This window comes from Rhinolophus hipposideros (genome assembly GCF_964194185.1).
Source record: "Rhinolophus hipposideros genome assembly, chromosome: 3".
Lineage (NCBI taxonomy): Eukaryota > Metazoa > Chordata > Mammalia > Chiroptera > Rhinolophidae > Rhinolophus > Rhinolophus hipposideros.
In genome coordinates, this window is record NC_138049.1 from 48,462,696 (window position 1) to 48,482,058 (window position 19,363).

Sequence of the window (19,363 nt, forward strand, 5' to 3'; positions counted from 1 at the left end):
CATCTGATTTCAGAGGCCTCAGAGAAATTCCAAGCAATAGATTGGATAGTAGCAGCTAAGACAACGCAGAAGCAGCAGGTTGTGGGAGCTTGTGTGTGTAGGAAAGGAGAACTTTTGAAGAGTGCATGTTACACGTAACTATAACTCTTTCCACTTATATTAGACTGGCAAAAGTCAGAAAGCTGTATCGTGCCAGGGGCTGGGTGAGGCTATGGCTGTACAGGCATTTTGTGTGTTGCTAGCAGGGGGGACAGCCTGGTGCCGCCATTGTGGGGAGTAAGCACCACTGTGTTACTTGTGGTGAGAGAAGTTGGTGGAATCTGGGAGAGTGGGTAGGCAAAATGTGGTAGATGCACTGAATTTATGCAGCAAAGAATCAATGGATTAGCTGTACCTATAGTTCCGTGGATGAATCTTACAAACCATTCTGAGTGAAAAAGATACAAATGAAATATATCACATAATAATGCCAATTGTGAGATTTAAATATATGTGCACAGAACAGCAAAACACATTTTACAAGAATGCACACAAACAAAAAGATATTATACACATTAAACACGTTAGAATAGTTGGGTACAGTAAGGGAGGAGGACCTGTGGAAATACATGAAAACAAGAGAGGAGAAAAAAATAACTTGAAAAAAGAACTTGAAGGGTGGATACCGGTGCTAGGGCATTTCCTAATGGAAAACCTTGTGGGTGTGTGTCCCCATTCCACCCAATGGCTCGTTGGTAAATGTTTAACAACTGGCTCTCCAAGGGAAAAAATAAACCCTGGTTCATGGTGTTTGCTGATTTCCAAGGTAAAAATACTCCTACCACAGCTGATTTCAGGCTGCCGATGTGACTCACTGAAAGCAGCTTGGGAGATGCAGACATTCTGTTCTGAGTCTGCTCGATGGAGTTGATAATTTCTTTCACTACTCCCTAAGAGTATCAATAAGTTGACTGATAATATTGACAATAACTTTGAAAAGCCACATATCTATAGGACCAAGACAAGGCACAGCTTTAGTGGAGTGCCATTTTATTTGTCTAATACACATTGCACACCCTTTAAGAAGGTTCGTGGAACATGTACCACCATGCCAAATGATGTGTTTTCTTTTTTTAATTTCTTTAAAAACGGTAGTTAATGTTTCAGTCTCCCCAATCATTGTTGGCCAAATAAACCATGACTTAAGAATATCCCCCAAATATCTATTTTTCTCAAAATGCTAAAAAGATAAACTATTGCCTAGCCATCTATATAATTTTACAGGAAAGGTAGTAAATGTTATTGGGCAGAGATATGCAATTAGCATCGTATTTCCTAGGAGAGTTATTTTTTGAAAGGATCAACCATTACTGGTAAAAGGGTAGCTAGGCCTCTACCAACATACAGTCATAACTTTAAGTAGTTCATCCTTTAAAAACATCAAACACACACTAGAAGCATTTTCAGATTTTCCTGAGCACACAAGTACTATTAAAAAATATTCTTCCCTGCCATTCCATTAGAGCAGGGTGTCTCAACCTCGTTCCTATTGACATTTTAGGTCAGACAAGAATTTGTTGTGGGGCTATCTATACACGGTAGGTTATTTAGCAACATCACCGGTCACTACCCACTCAGTGCCCATAGCACCCCCTTAGCTGTGACAACCTGACACATCTCAGGACATTACCCTTTGCCGTTCCTGGGCAGCAAAATCACCCCGTTTGAGAACCACTGTTTTAGAAACATCCAAGTCTTTCATCTTTTCATATGTTGGTCACATTTTCACTTAGCAGATCTTGCTAGGGCAGCATTATAAAGCAGCTATCATTTGGGTCAAGTAATGAGTGAGCTGCAAGAGTTCCATAAATCTTTATGAATTGCTTTTGTTTCTGCTAGTTTCATAAATATGTTCCAAATTCCTTGCACTATAGACAAATTGAGAAATACTAGTGTTTGCCATGTGCTCTGACCAAAACAAAATTTTGCATCATCGATGTCTTTTTTCTTAGTGTGATTTTTAAAAACAGAGACATCTCTAATGCGTCAGACCCTGTCAAGCAGCTGAGTTAGGTATTAATTACTAATAGTTTCAAATCGCCTTCCAAATAGCCTTTCCTGCTCTCTAGCTACTGTCAGTTCATCTTGCCTCATACGGCACGTTTTAACTTTCGAAGACATGACAAGATAGGGCAATTAATATCCCGATCACCATCTGACCAATGAGGCAGCGCTTGGAGGTTAAGGTCAAACTATGCCGAAAGTAATGCAACTTCCTAATGGCAAGACTGAGCCTAAAAACCAGGACCCTGGCATAACACGAGATCAAGCTGTTTCCTACCATCCCAAACTTCTCTGTTACTTTCTGAAGAGAGGGAGAAAGAGAAGACAGGAGGGAGAAGGAGAAAGACAGAGAGTGACAAAGGGACAAGAGGTGAGGGTAATAAGGAAAAATAGGGAAATCAATATAATCTCCTAAATTAAAAGTCATAACTAACTTATGCTGAAATTAAATACATTATTTTTACTGATGACTTGGTAAAGCCCGATTAGTAAGTGGAAAAATAGAAAAATTCCGTTACAGTGCAGTTTATTTCTTCCTGAGAGCTTAAAGCTCTCAAATAAAAATTGATTTTCCTGCATTTTTTGAAATCTGAGCTGGTAAGATTTCCAGACTCATGGGTCCAAACATCCTACTGCTTTAGGCTACAGAAGTTTCCCTTCACTGTCAGTTAACCTGAATTCTCAAGAATTCCTGGATGGCAAATAAAAGGCCCCAGACACAGCCAGTCTTTTTGACATAACACAACCTAATGTCTCCTCCTATTTGAGCTGACCCTTACAGTGCTAGGAAATAGCTCCTAGGAATCTACAAATTAACTTATATATGCAGATACCCTTTTCTTAGACGATATATATTTATGTGTCTCTTCTACTACTACTATATTTTTCTTAGGCTTTGTCCCTTTTTTTAACACTTTGAGAATTAAAATAGTTGATCTCTGATTTATTCTCTTCATTGATAAAATCTGTATATTTTCTTTCACCTGAAAATTAAAACCTCAGCGTATTACCCTAAACTAGTAACATTTTTTTGTAAAGGGCCAACATTTTTTTGTCAAGGGGGTCATCACATTTTTTCATAAAGGGCCAGACAGTAAATACTTTAGGCTTTGTGAGCCACATGAGGTCTCTGTAATATATTCCTTTCCTTTTTCTAAACATTTTAAAAATGTAAAAACCATTCTTGAGTGTCATACAAAAGGTCTCTAGCTGCCTTAGTTTATCAACACCTGCCCTAAACAATCAATTTTAAATGGGCCTTAACTAGCCCGTTTGGAATTAGTTGGAAGTTTACACAGACTTTTGAAGACAAACTGAAGAGAACTAAGGCCAACAATTTGGTAGTTCAGAAAGGCCAGTGGGTAAAGGATTTCCGAATGCTTCTCCCTTAAGGCTATTAAGTGTGGCTTTGACTTTGCTTAGTTTTGCCTTAAGAAGCCTGAACCCAAGGAAGATGGCTGACAGGGATAAAACAGATAAAAACACTACCGTGTTTCCCTGAAAATAAGACCGGATCTTAAATTTTTGCTCCAAAAGACGCATTAGGGCGCATTTTCAGGGGATGTCTTATTTTTTCAAGTACAACAATCTACATTATTCAAATAGTCATGTCATCTTCTTCTGGAACATCGTCATAACGTACTAAATGCGTCCGCCTGGCTGACGATTTTAACTGGGGCTCGCTTTCAGGGTAGGTCTTATTTTCGGGAAAACATGGTAACAACAAGGTCATTTTACACTGCCTTCTGTAATTAATGTGGGAAATCGTAGACTAATCGTTAAAACCCTTTTAGGCTTAGTTCATTCAGCACCAGTCTCAGTCAATCCCAGGAGGGAAATCCAGGCCACTGGTAGTGTCTCCAACATATGGTCCTGATTTCCACAAAATGGCTCAGCAGATTCCAAACAGTAGAACTTTATTTTAATGAAAATATCTGCTTTTTAAGGTAGCTCCTTCCCCCACCACTAGAATGCAGATTTATCACTAAAAAGCAATCCATTTATTTAAGTATACTCTTTTTAGGCAATTTTAACTTTTTCCACCGTCGTAACACCACTCTGTATTTTTCACTGTCAGTCTTCTCTTCAAACACTTTTTTCAGGAGAATCCGCATCACTGTCTCTGTTTCTGCTTCTTTATCTTCTCCAATTAGAAGATCCAATGTATCTCCTACTTTCACCTGAAAGTTGAAAGAAAATTGAGCCCTCATTACATCTTGGGAAATGGAAGCCAATGCAAACAGCCCGCTTTGAGTTTTTACCAGCTGATCATCACCCAGGTGGCAGGTGAGAAAAGGTCCCGACGCCTCTGTAAGTCACGTGTCCCGAGGGCCTCACTTGGACGTGCCTCAAACACATGCAGCTCAGTAGCAGCTAGTGTCCTTCCGTCACACCTAGACAACCGGCAGCTTGTGGACAGTCCCTGTGTGGTGGGGCTCAAATACTCACCCCTCGTGGATGATTTAAGGAAACACCTGTACGGAGGCATTTATTTTGGTAACAGTGGCTAAGGACAAAGAAAGTGGGGCACAATCTTAAAGAACACGTGCATAGTAATTACTACATGCACTGAGAAGACAATTTCCAGTGTAACGCTTTCATTGATTTCAACCCATAATTGGGCACGAGGCAGTTGGTTGGAAATTAGTCACTGTGGAACAGTGGTCAGCTGTATCTCTTAGAGAAATGGAAGTAAAGAAACTGCTTTTCTAGCTCCGGCTGGCCCCAGACATGCCACATCATCAAGAAGAAAAAGCAGGAAATAGAGACCAAAGGGATGAGTGCCAGAGGGGGAAGGGGTGGGAGGATGAGTGAAAATGGGAAGAGGAATATAGTCAATACTTATTGTGATAAATTTGCACCGTGACGGATAATTGTTAGAACTAGTGGGGTGATCATACTACTGTCAGGTATACAGATGTAGCATCACTATATGGTACACCTGAAACTAATACCACTAACATATTATATACCAACTATATTTAAATTAAGAGAGAGAGAGAGAGAGAGACAGAACTCAACTCACAAAGATGGAGATGTCACAGAAAAGAGGGCCGAGTCGGATCCTGACTCAGGGGGTTCCCAGGGCTGAAGTCAAACGCCTTCTTGCCCAGATGGGAGCTTTGGGTTGAGCTAGTGCAGGGTATGCCCTGGGGCACTCATGTCATCGTTGCTAGGGTGCTGATAGCCCATGACCGGTACCGGTCTTGGCAATTCAGGGTCCCAGGCGATCTGCCCAGCAAGTCAGGAAGGGGCTACGCCGACCCAGATGTCATATGCTTCTCCTAGAACACAAGCCAATGATGACCGATGGCCATCTCATCCTGTTCACCACTCCTCCAGGGGGAAGGGGTAACCGCATGTGTGGGCCACGGACCCCAAGTGGGTACACGTAAGCACTTAAAAGCCTACTGGAGAGCTTCTGTTTAAGGCGCATGGTGCCAAATGCTGACTTTTACCTTATTTTCCAGTGAGTGCTCTCTGAGGCAGTAATAACGTCACGTTGTTGGAATATCTGTACCTCACCACTGCAGGCCCATATCTGTCCTCCCACCCATGCAGCGCCTCTGCAGGCCCACTTCTCAGTCCCCAACAAGGGCCTGCACACCTGCTTGCCACAGTGCCACACTGGTCAGTCCAGGCAACCCACAGTAGCTGGATGTAAAACTCACACGGGGCCGGTTTTAAGCCAGTCACTTTCTCCCCTTTGGGCTGCGAAGCAGAAAGGCTCATGGCACAGCCAGGCATGACTGCTTCTCCCCCTGGGGGTGAAGGACGGACTGATCCAGGCCTCATCTGGCGGCTCTGTCTTCCTGTAGTTCAGCTGGGTTCAATTAAAAAAAAAATGACCACGCGGCTCCAACTGTGTGGACATTTTAAAATCAATGTCCAAAAACATAAGGTTTGGGAACTCTGCTTTATGTTTTTTGCCATAGTTTTGTTTCATTAAAATTCACTTTTAATAATATGTGCACATGACACAAAATTTAAAAGGTACAAAAGGATATACAGAGAAAAGGCAACCTTTCTCGTGTATCCTTTCACAGACATATTGTGCGTGTACCTGGAGAGTGCATCCCTTTGGTGGCTTACTTCTAGGGCAGAGAACAGGGAAGAAATTTTCTCCTTGCCCAGCCAGTCCCAGGGAGAGGTGAGCTCAGGCAGCGTAAGTCCCCAAACCTGGGCTCCACACACTCGCTGAGTAAACAGTTACCCAGCACCTACAGCACCTACAAACCAGTTACCCCACCTGATTTGCAGCTCCCAGAAAAGCTTTGCTCAGCTGCAGGGAGCCAGTGTTAGAGCTGCAGCATCAGACAAGCGCCTGACCCTTCAGGGCCAATAGCCAGGCACAGGCCTGCCCTGCAGAGCAGGCCATGGAAGGGAGGTGTTCTTTATCCCTGCAAGGCCCTGTCTTTCCTAATGTGGGAGACGGCACCACAAAGCAAAACAAAGCAAAACTGGCGGGGATTAGGGGCTGTTCCAAATATCTACATTTCAAATCTCCCCGTAGCTGCAGTTACTATGGCTACCAGGCCTCCTAGTAACAAGGCAGCCAAGTGGTAATACTGGCCCCTTCCTTTGCTGACCCTCAGGAGAAATCTGGAAGGCAGCCGAGACAACCCAAGGCAGAATGAAGAAGCAGCAATTAGGCTGTAGTTAACAATACCTCAAAGCAGAGGAAAAATAGACTGTGGTGTTTGTAAATGAGGCCCCAGCACAGAGGCATCAAGCAGCACGAGCAGGTCTTGCCTGGGGAAGACTGTGGCTGGCAGGAGGGGGCTGCGCTAGAACCAGGAGAAGCAATGAAGGGACAAGAAGGGTGTGCTCTCCTGTGGCCGCGTCTGGAGTGAGTGCCTGATGTCCTGCTGCTCACTGAGCAATGACTGACTCTCGCTGACTGAACCTGCCAGGTCAGGTGCCATCAGGGGGATCGTGGGCCTTGTGACTTCGTGGCTGACACAGCACTGGGGAGTTCCCCTCCTGTCCACTGAGCCACAAGAACCTGTCTGATCCCCAGAGAGTGGGCTCTGAAGAAAGCCTCAGGGCTCACCCAGGCCCATGGCCGATGGCTCACATCCTCCCGTGTCCCAGGGCAACGGGATACAGGTCAGGTGCTCCAATCCCAGGGGTGTTTTAAAATGAGAGAAGCTAAGATAAACACAACCTCCAAAAGTGTGTCTAATTTCCCTGGAACATTTGTTTCCTGGACACTGACTAAGAGATTATATCTGCCAATGCCTCGTATGTCCGTGTCTTCCACACTTTTCAAAGGGTCTGTGTCATATAATTCTTTATTGTTTTGTTAACTTTTACTATCATTATTGTTTTTCCACTTATGAAAGTGACACATACTCGTAAAAAGTTCAGAAAATAAAAAGCATGAAGAAACTATCCATAATGTTCCACTCAAAAATACTAAAAATATTAATATTTTAATTCTAGATGTATTTATGTAACTTATTTTTACAAAAATACATATATTTAACAGAATATATATATATATATATATGATTTATTGTAACTACACTGGATACTGGAAATACATTTTTCTAACACATATAAGTGACGTAACACTAGTATTGATCTGAAGCTGAGAAAACATGAAACCTTGACAGCTGCCTTGTACACACAGCAGTGTATCCAGCAGGTGCTGGGGAGATTCCACATCTGCTCAGGTAACAGCAGGCCAAAGAAATCTCTACATGGATCAAATGTTTCTTTTTAGCCTGATTATTATGATTTCATAGGGGCTAACATTAATGACTTGGAAGTTTCATTAGTAGATATACCTTCTAGTTCTGATGGTGGCTTGTCTTAACATTTTAAAGAAAAAGAGGAAGCTTCATCTCAAAGTCATTATGGCTGCAGAAGAGCAAGTGGCCTGTGTGACTGAAGCCGGCTGGTGATTCTCACTAGCATGACCAGGCCCTAGGGAGATCTCAGAGAGGGTAAGACAGACACAAGGACGCCCCGAGGAAGGAGCCCGAGTGGAAATTGGGGATGGCATTAATTGAGTACTGACAGAGCAACAGACAAAAATATCTGGCTGTCTTAACATCTCACCGTTCTGCTTTTCTTCCATAATTTTTCCCCGTTCAGCCTGAGTTCACCTTTGTAGAATGCATCTTCCACTTTGCTTTAAAAAAAAAAAAAAAAAAGTCAAGGTGCTTTAAAATAGAAACATACTCAAAACAATTATACAAGTTTGAGACAAACGCCTGCCATGAATGCTTACTCTGACAGTGACTGGCCTCCCACAAAATCTCCATTCTGGGTGCTGGAAAAGTGAAAGCCAACTGCTCCCACATGGATCTAAAGCAGGGAGACCAAAGGGCTTCAGCACTTCTGAAGAGGTGCTGACCTGCTGCACAGACATGCCACTACTATCGGGCAGGTGATGCGTGCTCTAACGGGGCTTCCCTGAGGGGTCAGCAGGGATAGGGCCTGGGGTTCTCCACCTGACTCCCGATGCGTCAGCCCCTGCAACGTGGTAGCTCCTGCGATTCACGTAGACAAGTGGGCACTCCCTTCCCCCTCACATACCTGTTCTGTGCTCTGACAGGAAAACCAGGCACCACACATATGGTGAGGCCTTTAAGAAATCCTCTACTAGTCTGCACTGAGGTTGGGGGAACTCCAACCCAGCAGCTGTCAAACTCTCTGAATTTAATCACTGGGGCGACGGGACCAGGGGAGGATGCAGACAAAAATCAGTGCCCTTTCCCTTCGCTGCTCTGACTCCTGGTGATTGACATCTGGGGTTCTGTTTAATAATAGCAGCAGCAGCTACCACTCTGGGAGAGGGAGAATACTCAACAAATCCCCATCAGGGTGCCTGTGGGCTCAGAGGCACCTTTATGAGTCCTTAAGCTTCACAGATTAAAAAATTAAACTATGCCATTAAATTAGGTCATTAAATTAGGTCATACAAGTTACACAAGGAAATCTTTCTGAATTTATCATTCATATCATAATTCTTACATTGCATGCAATATGCAGATGAGTGCCCAAAAATGAATGAACAATGAGTCACTAGTCTTATACAATTAGTCTAGTAGAGAGAATGAAAATATTAAAGAAACCTTGAAAGTTACACTTAATATCCCTAGATACTATGTATGAACACACATACTACTATTTTCATTATCACACTTAACATTGAGTACCTACTATGTGCCAGGCACTGCTATAAATGCTTTAAATATATAGAGAAATACTCATTTAGTCCTACCAACTATCTTCTATTATCCCCATTTGACAGAGAAGGAAATGAAGCACAGAGAATTTAAGTAACTTGCCCAAGGTCATACATAGAACCAGGATGGAAACCGCAGGAGTCTGGCTGCAGGGCCTGCACTATTAGCCGCCAGGTTATACTGCTTCCGTTCGTTCTGACAGGGATCTTTTCATGCTGTGGTATCTGTGAAACCCAGGTGCATTTTATATTTGCTACACACATCTAACATGATGATTCCTTTTCGCCTCAAAACTGTTACTAAATCAATGGTTCATCTTACAGTCTTACTTTGAGTTCTAGAATCAAGGAAATATGGCACGTGGGACTTGCAGGCAGTCACTTGACTTCTTTGGGAATCATTTTTCTTGTCTATAGAATGAAATGATTGAAAGGGGTTTCCCATAAGCCCCTTTCATATCTACGGTTACTCTTCACCGTAATATGGGCCGTGTGACTGGTAACGCTGCGTTAAAGTAACCCACAAGCAGACAAGTGATTTTGTAATAAAACACACGTCCTACTTACTTTCTTCCCACATCGAGGCCTGTCTTCAGGATGATGTCATACCGGAAAGACTGCACCACTTTTTCCAGGTCTTTGTAGTCCTTGACCACGGCGGGGTCGTCCTCCAGCTCCTCCTCCTGCTCTCTCGTCGCCCTGTCCTCTCTCTCTTCGTCAGAGTCCTCTTCATCATCGACTTTTTGAAGAGTCTTTTTAGTGGATTTTTTAGAACTTATATTACTTTTGAGTCTTATGGAAAAGGGGAAAATATATTCTGGAGATATTAAAAGCCCTGGGAATCTCAGTGAGAAAACGTTATGGAAAAGTGTTTTATAACCTGATGCATTGAATTTGGTACTAGAAAAATACAGGCACCGATTCCAAGAAGCACAGAGCTTGTGTGAAGGTGTCCCTCGCAGCACTCCCCAGAGGCCAATCCAGCTGTCCTTTCTTAAAACACTGGAGGGCAATCGGATACTGGTCATCGCCATGGTGCATATAACCTGAAATACAATCATTCCGTTTATTTCACATGTGCAGTGTTCTGGTATTTTGACAACAGAAACCACACACACCATGAACACTTGCTATCTCGTATGGTACTTAAGCTCCCCTGCAACAGGCCACGTTGGTCTGCATGTACTGAGGGCCATGCCCTGTGCCATGACAAATCTTCAGGCTGTGATGAACGTGCTTACCTCACAGGGTGCTTACCTAATAGGGTGCTCATGACGGTGGAACTAGATACTAATATGTGTGAGAACACTGGTGCTATACTTTCCAACCCCCAAGTTAACTTGGGTACTGATTGCTACTGAAAAATATTAACAATAGTTCTTGATGATTTGGTTTAAAAAAAAATCTCAGGGAGAGGAAGACTATTTACTGACACTTGTTACACCCATACAATTTGCCAAGGAAGGGCACAGATGATGACTTCATAAAACGTAGAGTGAATCTCGAAACTTTATTTCGACCTCCAACCCCAGCAAATCGGAGCCAGGAATGAACAGATTGGACAGATCTGCATTTTACCTGCTTGTGCTTCTTCTTGCCACTGTTTAACAGAGGCATTGGCTAGCTAGCAGAGAAGGAAGAGAGAGGCCTAGAGACCTACCAACTAGGTAACTGTTTCCTGAGGCACGAAGGCGCTGACATGCCAGAGAACCATCGATTCCTACATACGTCAATGGCAGCAGAAACCATCTTATTAGGACGGTGGCAGACCTTCCCAAGTACATCAACATGGTTTTAAGACCATGATTTAGTAATGTGAGAAGGGTTTCCTTTGTGCCATGACAGACTGATTTGATAATGAGTCGCGTGATTTTTCCTTCCTACTTTCCATTCATCGTAAAGCTGAGAACAGCACTCAATACCTGTAAGCCACTCAATAGCACATAGCTAGCTACTTCCAAGTTACATTTGTTAACATTTTGGGCCTTATTTTTGTTGGCATGAATAAGCAGACTACACAGGCTCAACTTTATTATCTCATCACTCTGGGGAACCCAAAGTGAATCTTACATGAGAAATAAAGCAGGCTCAATTTAAGGGCTGTTTTTCAACACCACTATAATTTGAAACAATTTTTAAATGCTATGAAATCCATGGAGTACTCTAAAATACTGACTAGAAACTACTTTAAGCACCTTGAAGAGAAACATTGATATTATTTGTACACATATTCTAATACAATACAGAACAAGTAATAATCATTCATACAAACAACTTAAATTTTATATAAGCAGGGATAAAAGGAGAAAAGAGTTTATTTCAGTAGTTCCCATGGATCACTACAATCAAAAAACTTTATTTTGCCAAATAAAGACTTTTTTTTTATCCTTTATTTTGTCAGGTAAGGATTTTTTAGTAATATAATTTTTAAGAGAAAGGAGATTTCAATGTTTATATATGAAAAATATTTTCATGGTATAAAATTTGAAAAAAAAACACAAAGAAAACTCAAACCACCCGTAATCCACTCAGTGATAACTAACTACTATTAACATTTTTGGCATATATTCTTCACAGTGTAAAATTTTAAGAAAAGTAATTTGCTCACAAGCAGAGCCTCTCATACCTCCCCACCCACCCAAAAGACGCAGGAAGGTTAACCCTAAGTGGCCAGAGCTGTCACCAGCCTGGGGAATTCTGTGCTGGGCCTTAGTTCTAGATTCACTAAAATGTATCCAGGTAAATGTCTAAGTTACCGGCCAAGAGAGCCCTGTTGAAATCACCGCCTGCTGTTAGGCCTAGACCAGAACGGTTTACAAGACGCTCATGTAATGGGGAAGATGAAGGCTGACTTTAATAATGATGATTTGCCTATCTTTAGGTCAGTGTTTTTCAAACTGTGGGTCATGAACCATTATTAAAATTTTTCACTTTTAAAGAACTAAAATTGAAGGGTATAGAAAGCATGACAGTTACCATACCACATGTAGTGAGAGTAACTGCTTCATGAAAATTTTGTTACAATTACACACACACACACACACACACACACACAGGGTCATCATGTGAAATATATTTACTATGGATCATAATAAAAAACAACAACACCGGTGTAAGTGACTTCAGCGATATATTTTCCTATCAGGTATAACGCCACAGGCCATGGGTATGTCTTGGACCTTAGGGCCTGGCTGCATGTCCCACCCTACTTAACAGTACTCCCAGAGCTACATGTCTGCAAAGATGACAAGGGCAGCCTCTCAGGGATAACTGTGCAGGTCCCTTATTTTATGGATGAGCCAAATGAGACTTGAGCAGTTTAACAAGTTGCTAAATCTTACAGCTAGTAAGTGGTACAGGATTCCTGTACCAGGATTCCAGTGCTGGCTCATTGATTACTATGGGTCAGGCACTGCTCTACTCATAGTAACTCATTTATTCCTTCCAACAAGCCCATCTCAGTTACAGGGTCACATAGATACTAAGTGGATTCAAACACAGGCTCCCTGACTCCTAAGTCGAACCTCTTTACCACCATGCAGAACTGCCCACCATTCTTCTCACTCCAAGTGCATGGCTCTTTCTACTACACCATGACATTTATTTTCTCATTTTCTTTGAAACAAAAGCTAACCTTCACTGACTGTAATATCAGAGAGAGTGGAGAATTTCAGGAGTAGAGGAGAGTGAGGAAGCGTCACACTCACTTAGAAGAAATCCAAAGAGGAAACATCCTTCAGGGGGCGGAGGGTAGTCCTATCTCTGTCAGTCCCCAGACTCCCACCCCGCCTCCTACCTCCACCTCCAAAGTCCTGCCTTTTTACCTGTTGTCTCTCTGTACACATCACAAATAGGTATAGTTGCCTACATTAGGACACTTACTAACACAAAATGACTGTTTGAAATCACACTCACATGTAAACACTATAAACATAACCAAAATGCAAGCCAGGTATGACCTCTTATATACGTATTAGCTACTGGCTCCCTCTATTTCTGATCTGCTCTCCTCTCCAGCAGGCAAACACTGGTACGTGCTGGAAATTTACATAAAATTTATGAATGTAATATTGAGAAAACACATCAACCTCATTTTTGCTGGAGATGAGCATTTGCAGATGTTGGCAGCAGATAGCCAGGGCCCCAGGTAGGGTCTAAGAACCCAGGTTCTGCCTCAGAGCTGTGAAACTGGTCAGAGGAGTGGACGTGCCAGAGGAGAGGGCTAAGCAGGCCCCAACCCCTCTTCAAGCAGAGTAGTTGTGTTGGTGAATATGTTTCATTTGCAAAAATGGATTCTACTACTGAAAAAAAGCTTCTGTCCCTTTAGCATGGCTTCCCCTCTTCCAGGCTCCATATAAGATCCATTGTCTTCCTCCACCCTCCCCTGCCCACTCCCCATGCACTTTTCCAAATTCATGCTGCACCAGTGCTGTGTCTTTTGTACTATTCTTATGGGCAGGAACTGTGCCCCTTCCCTCACTCCCACCCCTAAACTGCTCAGCACACATAAAACCAGTGAATACTTGCAGATTCACTTTCAAGAAATGAAATAAGCCTTCTACCTACTATTCCATCCACCTCCACATTTACTCGTTTGCCTGCATATGCCACGTGGCCAGCGAAGCCTAGGTATAAAACATAGTCCTTGCCCTCAAGGAGCCGCCATGTAAGTGGAATGTGGGAATGTAATGAAAGCTGCGGTCCAGAAGCAGGACCCTGCATAGGCTGGATTGCAGGGCAGGGATGCCTGAGGACAGTTCTCATGGCAAAGGTGGCCTGAAACCGACCTTTGGGGACACAAGTTACAATAGTCATTTTTTTGCTTTCTCATGGACCATTCTCATCAGCATGCTGTTACTTCTCATTCGAAAACCAACCAACCAACCTTCTCTTAACTCCACGAAACCCCCAGCTACTACCTCTTTCTTGCTCCTCTTTACAACAAAACTTCTCAAAAGGGTTCTCTATACTCTCTTCAATGTCTCTCATTTTCTAAATCCTAAATGTCATCTGATTTGACTTCTCAGCAGCATTGGAAACAAGTTATCACTCTCCTCTTTTCCACTTGGCTTCCAGGACACCTCACTCTTGGTTTACCTCCTCCCTGACACGCTGCTGCTTCTCAAGACTCCTCTGCTGCTTCCTTCTCTTCTCCCTGATGTCTTAATGTTGGAGGACACCCATGCTCGGTCTCTGGTCCTCTTCTCTTCTACATTCACTTCATCCAGCTCAGTCTAGCAATCAGTTTTGACAAATGGCACATCAAGACAAGACATTTCTATGGCTTTAAATACCACCTATATGCCAACTACTTCTTAATGTATATCCCCATTCCAGACCTTCCAAATTCCAGACTTGTATATCTGTGCAGAAAAGAGTTAATGTAGTAGGCCTGAGACTGCTATCCTTAGAAAGGTCAGCTTGCGAGGTGGCCCTTGGCTGATGTCTAGGAACTTGAATTTCAGGAGGGTTCTCAACATTCCCCAAATGGACAGGAGTGGTTCACTGTGCCTAAACTGTTTGTACAGTTTGATTTATGCTGAAGAGCTGCTTTCCTTCCGGGAGGATGGAATTTCAGTGCATCCTTAGTAGATGGTGCATATATGACCAAGTCCCAGTCAAAACTCTAGGCCCCGAGTCGGTAATGAGCTTTCCTGATACACATTTCACATATGTTGTCAAAATTTGTTGAAGGAGGAATTAAGCATGTCCTGTGTGACTCCACTGGGAGAGGTCTCTTGGTTTGGAAGACTGCTTCCGGTTTCCTCAAGACTTTGTCCCATGCATCTTCTCTCTTGCTGATTGTGCTTTCTATCCTCTTGCTGTATTAAATCATAGCAGTGAACCACAGCTGAGTCTGTTTGAGTCTTCCTAGTGAATCAATGAACCTGGAGGTGGCTTTGGGGACCCCTGACACAATATCCAACTGCGTATTTGAGTGCGTAACAGGAACCTCAAAAACTGGTCCCAAAACAAACTCCTGATCTATCTCCAGGCTAAAATATGCTTTATCTGTAGCCTTCTGCGCCTCAGTTAATGGTAACTCCACCCTTGTAGTTGCTGAGAACAAAAGCTTCCAGTCATTCTTGACTCTGCCCTTTCCCTCATGCCCATATGCATTGTCAGGAAATCACATTGGCTTATCTTCAAAACATGTCCAGCATCCCACCATTGCCACTGCCACCACAGATTCAGGCCACCATCCTATCACTGCTACAGTCTGTTCTCCATAGGTGGGCAGAGTGGTTCTTTTAAGAAGTAATTTACACCATGTCAATCCTTTCCTCAAAACCCTACGAAAGCGAAGAGAAAAGCAAACTCCCAACGGTGGCCTCCAGGCTCTCTGTGACCTGGCCCCCCATGTCCTCTCTGACCTCATCGCCTGCCTCTTTCACCCTTGCTCACCCAGCTCCCGCCAAACTGGCCTTCCTCATGCTCCTCACACACACCAGGCACATCTGTTCCAGCTGCACGTGGAGCCCTTACCCCAGATTATCTGCGTGGATCACTCATCTCCACTTCACTGAGGTCTGCTCATTCCAACTCTACTTAATAGGCATCTGGTCCTCCCAATTCCCCTTACTCTGCTCTCCTTCCCTCCCCTACTCATTACCTGCTATCATACTCTATAATTTACTAGTGGTTTTGTTTTTCACCTGTCCCACCTTCTAGAACACCAACTCCACCAGGGTAGGAAGCTTCCCCTGTATTATTTTCCTTTGCTGTATCCTAAGTGCCCACAATAACCGTGCACGGCACACGGTAAGTGCTTAATTATTGTGGAATGACAGTAGATCCGAACCGTAGCCTTAGAATGAACCCGGAAAAGAAAAACAATGGCGCTGGCCTGACCCGCAAGAGGCTGGATCTCCAAGGGCCTTGCATAGCAAAGGCTGGGCTTAACCCAGAGGGCAGGGGAGCCGTGGATAGATCTTAAGGAGGGAGGTGGCCCCACAGGAGTGCATTTTAAGAGATTTCCTTGGCGACAACGTGGACGTGAGCAGGGGATGGTCGTGGTAGGAAGCCCGACGGCGGTTTCGGGTGAGATCTTCAGGAGAGATATAAAATCTGTGAACTAACTCAAGGCTGCAAGAGGCAACGCTATCCTTGACCTGCGCAAATCGGCGCACGCCCCTGAGTCTGTCACTACTCCGTAAGGACCACCTGGTCTAACCACTTGCAGGCGTATTGCAACTAAACATCCTCCGTTCTCCCGGGGACCTCAGCGGGGGGACTCACTGCTGAGACGGGGTCGGATTCCCCTCGCTCCCTTCCTTCCTTCCCGCTCCCGCGGGGTGCGCACCTCCCCGCGTCCTCAAGGTCAAGGGAAAGTGGACACCTGCGTCCTGGAGCTCCGGGTCTGCGCCTGGAGCCAGCAGGAGCGCGGGGCGCGGGGCCGGAGAGCCTCTGCCCTCCGGTTCCCACGGCCCCTATTGCCCCCGCGTCCAAGGGCCGTCCCGAGGCTGGCCCCGCCGGGACAGGATGCGGGAGACTCCCCCGCGCGGAGATCTGGCAAGGAGCGCGGGCGGGCGGAAGCGCTCGCCGCGCCCCTATGACACAAGCGCTCGGTGTAGCCATAGACAGGGGGGCACCCGCCGGGGGCGCGGCGCAGTTACCTGTACGTCAAGGCCGCTCCTCCCCCCTCCCTCCTCGGCCGCGCTGACCTCCGGCCTCCAGGCCCCGCCCTGCTCATGCCCCGCCCCTTCCGTCGCTGGTGCGGCAGAGGGGACCGGGCGGGGCGCACGGGAGCGGCGGCGGCGCAGCGACCCCTGCTGGAAGCCGCGCCTGGGAGGACTCACGGGGGAGGACTACTCGCGGGGAGGGCCGCCCAGAGGACGCGCCGGGTTCTGAGCCGAGCGCGGAAGCCAGCGCCGCGTGATTCCACGTGGCTGAAGAAAGCGTGTGCTAATACGGTGGGCCTTGTGTTCGCTGGGGCCACCCAACTTTTTTAACATCTTTGAGTTATAGACATTGTCTCCAAAACAGTGTGCACACCCGCCAGCATTGACTGACAATGTAAGGGAAATTCAGAACATCTTTTCAAGAATAAAGCGATTAAAAGATCAACTGGAAAAAGAAAAAAAAGATCAGTTGAGTCATACTTGTCCAGGTTATGGATCAGGCAGTAGGTGTTGGATGGCAGAAAACAAGACATGTAAAAAGATAGATGAACCAGAAATTAGAGGAAGAACTTCCAAGGGACAACCTGTTTAATGAAGTTTTGTATATGTTCACGTTAATCTTCATGGGGACAAATGCTCCGTTACCTTAGAAACAGTCACTTTTTTTCTTGTTTTCCGAGCGACCTCACTTCCGTTTCCTGTGCTACCCACTTGCATTTCCCTGCTTCCTCGCTGCTTCCCACAGTGGCTACTTGATGACACTTGTGCAATAAGAAAAAGCAGTTGCAAACCTTTTCAAGTGTTGAAGGAATACAACTTGATTATATCACTTCAGTTTATACTGTTGGCATTCTCTACAGGCAGTACACAGTTGCATTAACTAGTTTAAGTTGTTTGTAAAATATTACAGATACATTGTTAAATCTTCCAGTAATAGGGATTAATCAGTATTATTAGAAAGTGACAACATTGCCTTATAATCACGTGTGATTATGGAAGATAAAAATTATAGTGATATTGATATTGGATTACGTAGAATCAACTTGGCCACTGGCCTTTAAAAAATAAATGTTTCGTTAGATGAATCAAGTGAATTTTTTACTTTAAAATACTAATTGATATTTTTAAAAAGTGCTGTGAGATTAACAAGTAAGTGAGTATATGTCTACTGTTGACTAAGCATAAATGAATCAATGTCTTTGGTGGGAAATACTATAAATGATAAAGATTTATTCGAGGGTCTTAGGGTTTGCAAACTGGAAATACAACTAGGCAATACCCAGAGGGTTCCAAAGAAGAAAGAAAACAGAGGGTTCTTATAGTAAAAAGTGCATCCTTGAGAAGACTCAGTCCTGCATTCTTAGCCCCTGGATTGATCTGACATGGTAATTTTCCAGATGACCAGTGGTCTGGATATTGGATGGCAGGTAGTCTGGATACATGAACATTCTTTCCTTAGTCCTTCAGGGGGTAATCTGAGGGTTATCTGGAAGATTAATGTATATCCAGGCATTGATGCAAAACTGGAAAGTTCAAAAATTTAAATTCCCCACCTGGTTAAAACAAGAATAGAATTGTTTCCTCATTCCTCAATCTACTTGATTTTAATAATTTAGCAGCTTGGGTGTAGTTTTATTTCTTTATTCATCATTATGCACATATTTATGATTTTTAATTTTTTTCACAGTACCTCCCATTCCTTTTCCACACTGGACAGGAGCCCCTGTGCATTATGGGGCTTGTAGTGTTCGTGGGTTTAGACCACCTAGAGGACTAAATTCCCATTTCAGTCAACAGGCCTGCCCAGTTTCAGACCACAGAACATAGAACTGAGCTGGGAGTTGAGCATAAAAATCTGGGCTCCAGCTTTTAATTTAGCTCAAACACTTGATCATGCATAAAGAGATGAGTAAATCAGTGCTTTTGGTTGGAGCTTGTAGATAAGTTTTCAATGAAGGAGGAACAGCCTCACTTTTGCTACTCTGAGCCTTGTTATTGGCTGGGTTTTATTTTCTTATATAGTTTTTCTTACAATTTGTTTACTACTTGTCTATTTTTTTGTTTGTTTAAGTGGAGGAAACTTACCTGGAGAAGAAAGTTCCCATCTACTGCCTCATTTTATCCAAAACCTCAAGATTAGTTAATCACCAAAGATATTTTAAGAGCAATCCATTAAAAAAGCCTAATTTCTCCATTCTGAACACCAGGTCCTTTCACCTCAAGGAGCTTACTCTTTAGATTCTCCTCTTTCCTGAATTTTTCTCACTCTTTCAAATCATTCCTGCCAGTCCACAAACAACACAAACGTTATATTAGATATACCTAAGATACATGAGATAGTTTTTAATTTTTAAAATTTAATAGAAGTAGTGATACTTTTTTCACTCTGCTGTATTTTTGAAATTCATTCCATATTTATACATACATCTTAGCTCTTTCACACAATTCACATATCAATTATTCCCAGTTTGTTTCCTTCCTAAAGAACAATTAGGTTCTT

At 43.7% G+C, this 19,363-nt stretch overlaps 1 protein-coding gene across 6 annotated transcripts; it reads right to left on the reverse strand.

Moving 5' to 3' along the window:
* Positions 1-345: 345 nt before the first annotated feature.
* MTRES1 (mitochondrial transcription rescue factor 1) lies at positions 346-16,938 on the reverse strand. 6 transcript variants are annotated; one of them, XM_081044834.1, is made up of 5 exons: positions 16,858-16,916; positions 14,339-14,475; positions 9,809-10,287; positions 8,110-8,182; positions 472-4,223 (listed from the first exon to the last, which is right to left on the reverse strand). In XM_081044834.1, the coding sequence occupies exons 3-5, from the start codon at positions 10,273-10,275 to the stop codon at positions 4,044-4,046; spliced, it is 720 nt and encodes a 239-aa protein (XP_080900960.1). In that variant the 5' UTR covers positions 10,276-10,287; positions 14,339-14,475; positions 16,858-16,916; the 3' UTR covers positions 472-4,043. The 6 variants fall into 6 exon arrangements, with proteins under 6 accessions (XP_080900957.1, XP_080900958.1, XP_080900960.1 ...); XM_081044831.1 differs by lacking the exon at positions 14,339-14,475 and having other exon boundaries at positions 346-4,223; positions 16,481-16,893; XM_081044832.1 differs by lacking the exon at positions 14,339-14,475 and having other exon boundaries at positions 466-4,223; positions 16,858-16,938.
* Between the last annotated feature and the right edge of the window lie 2,425 nt (positions 16,939-19,363).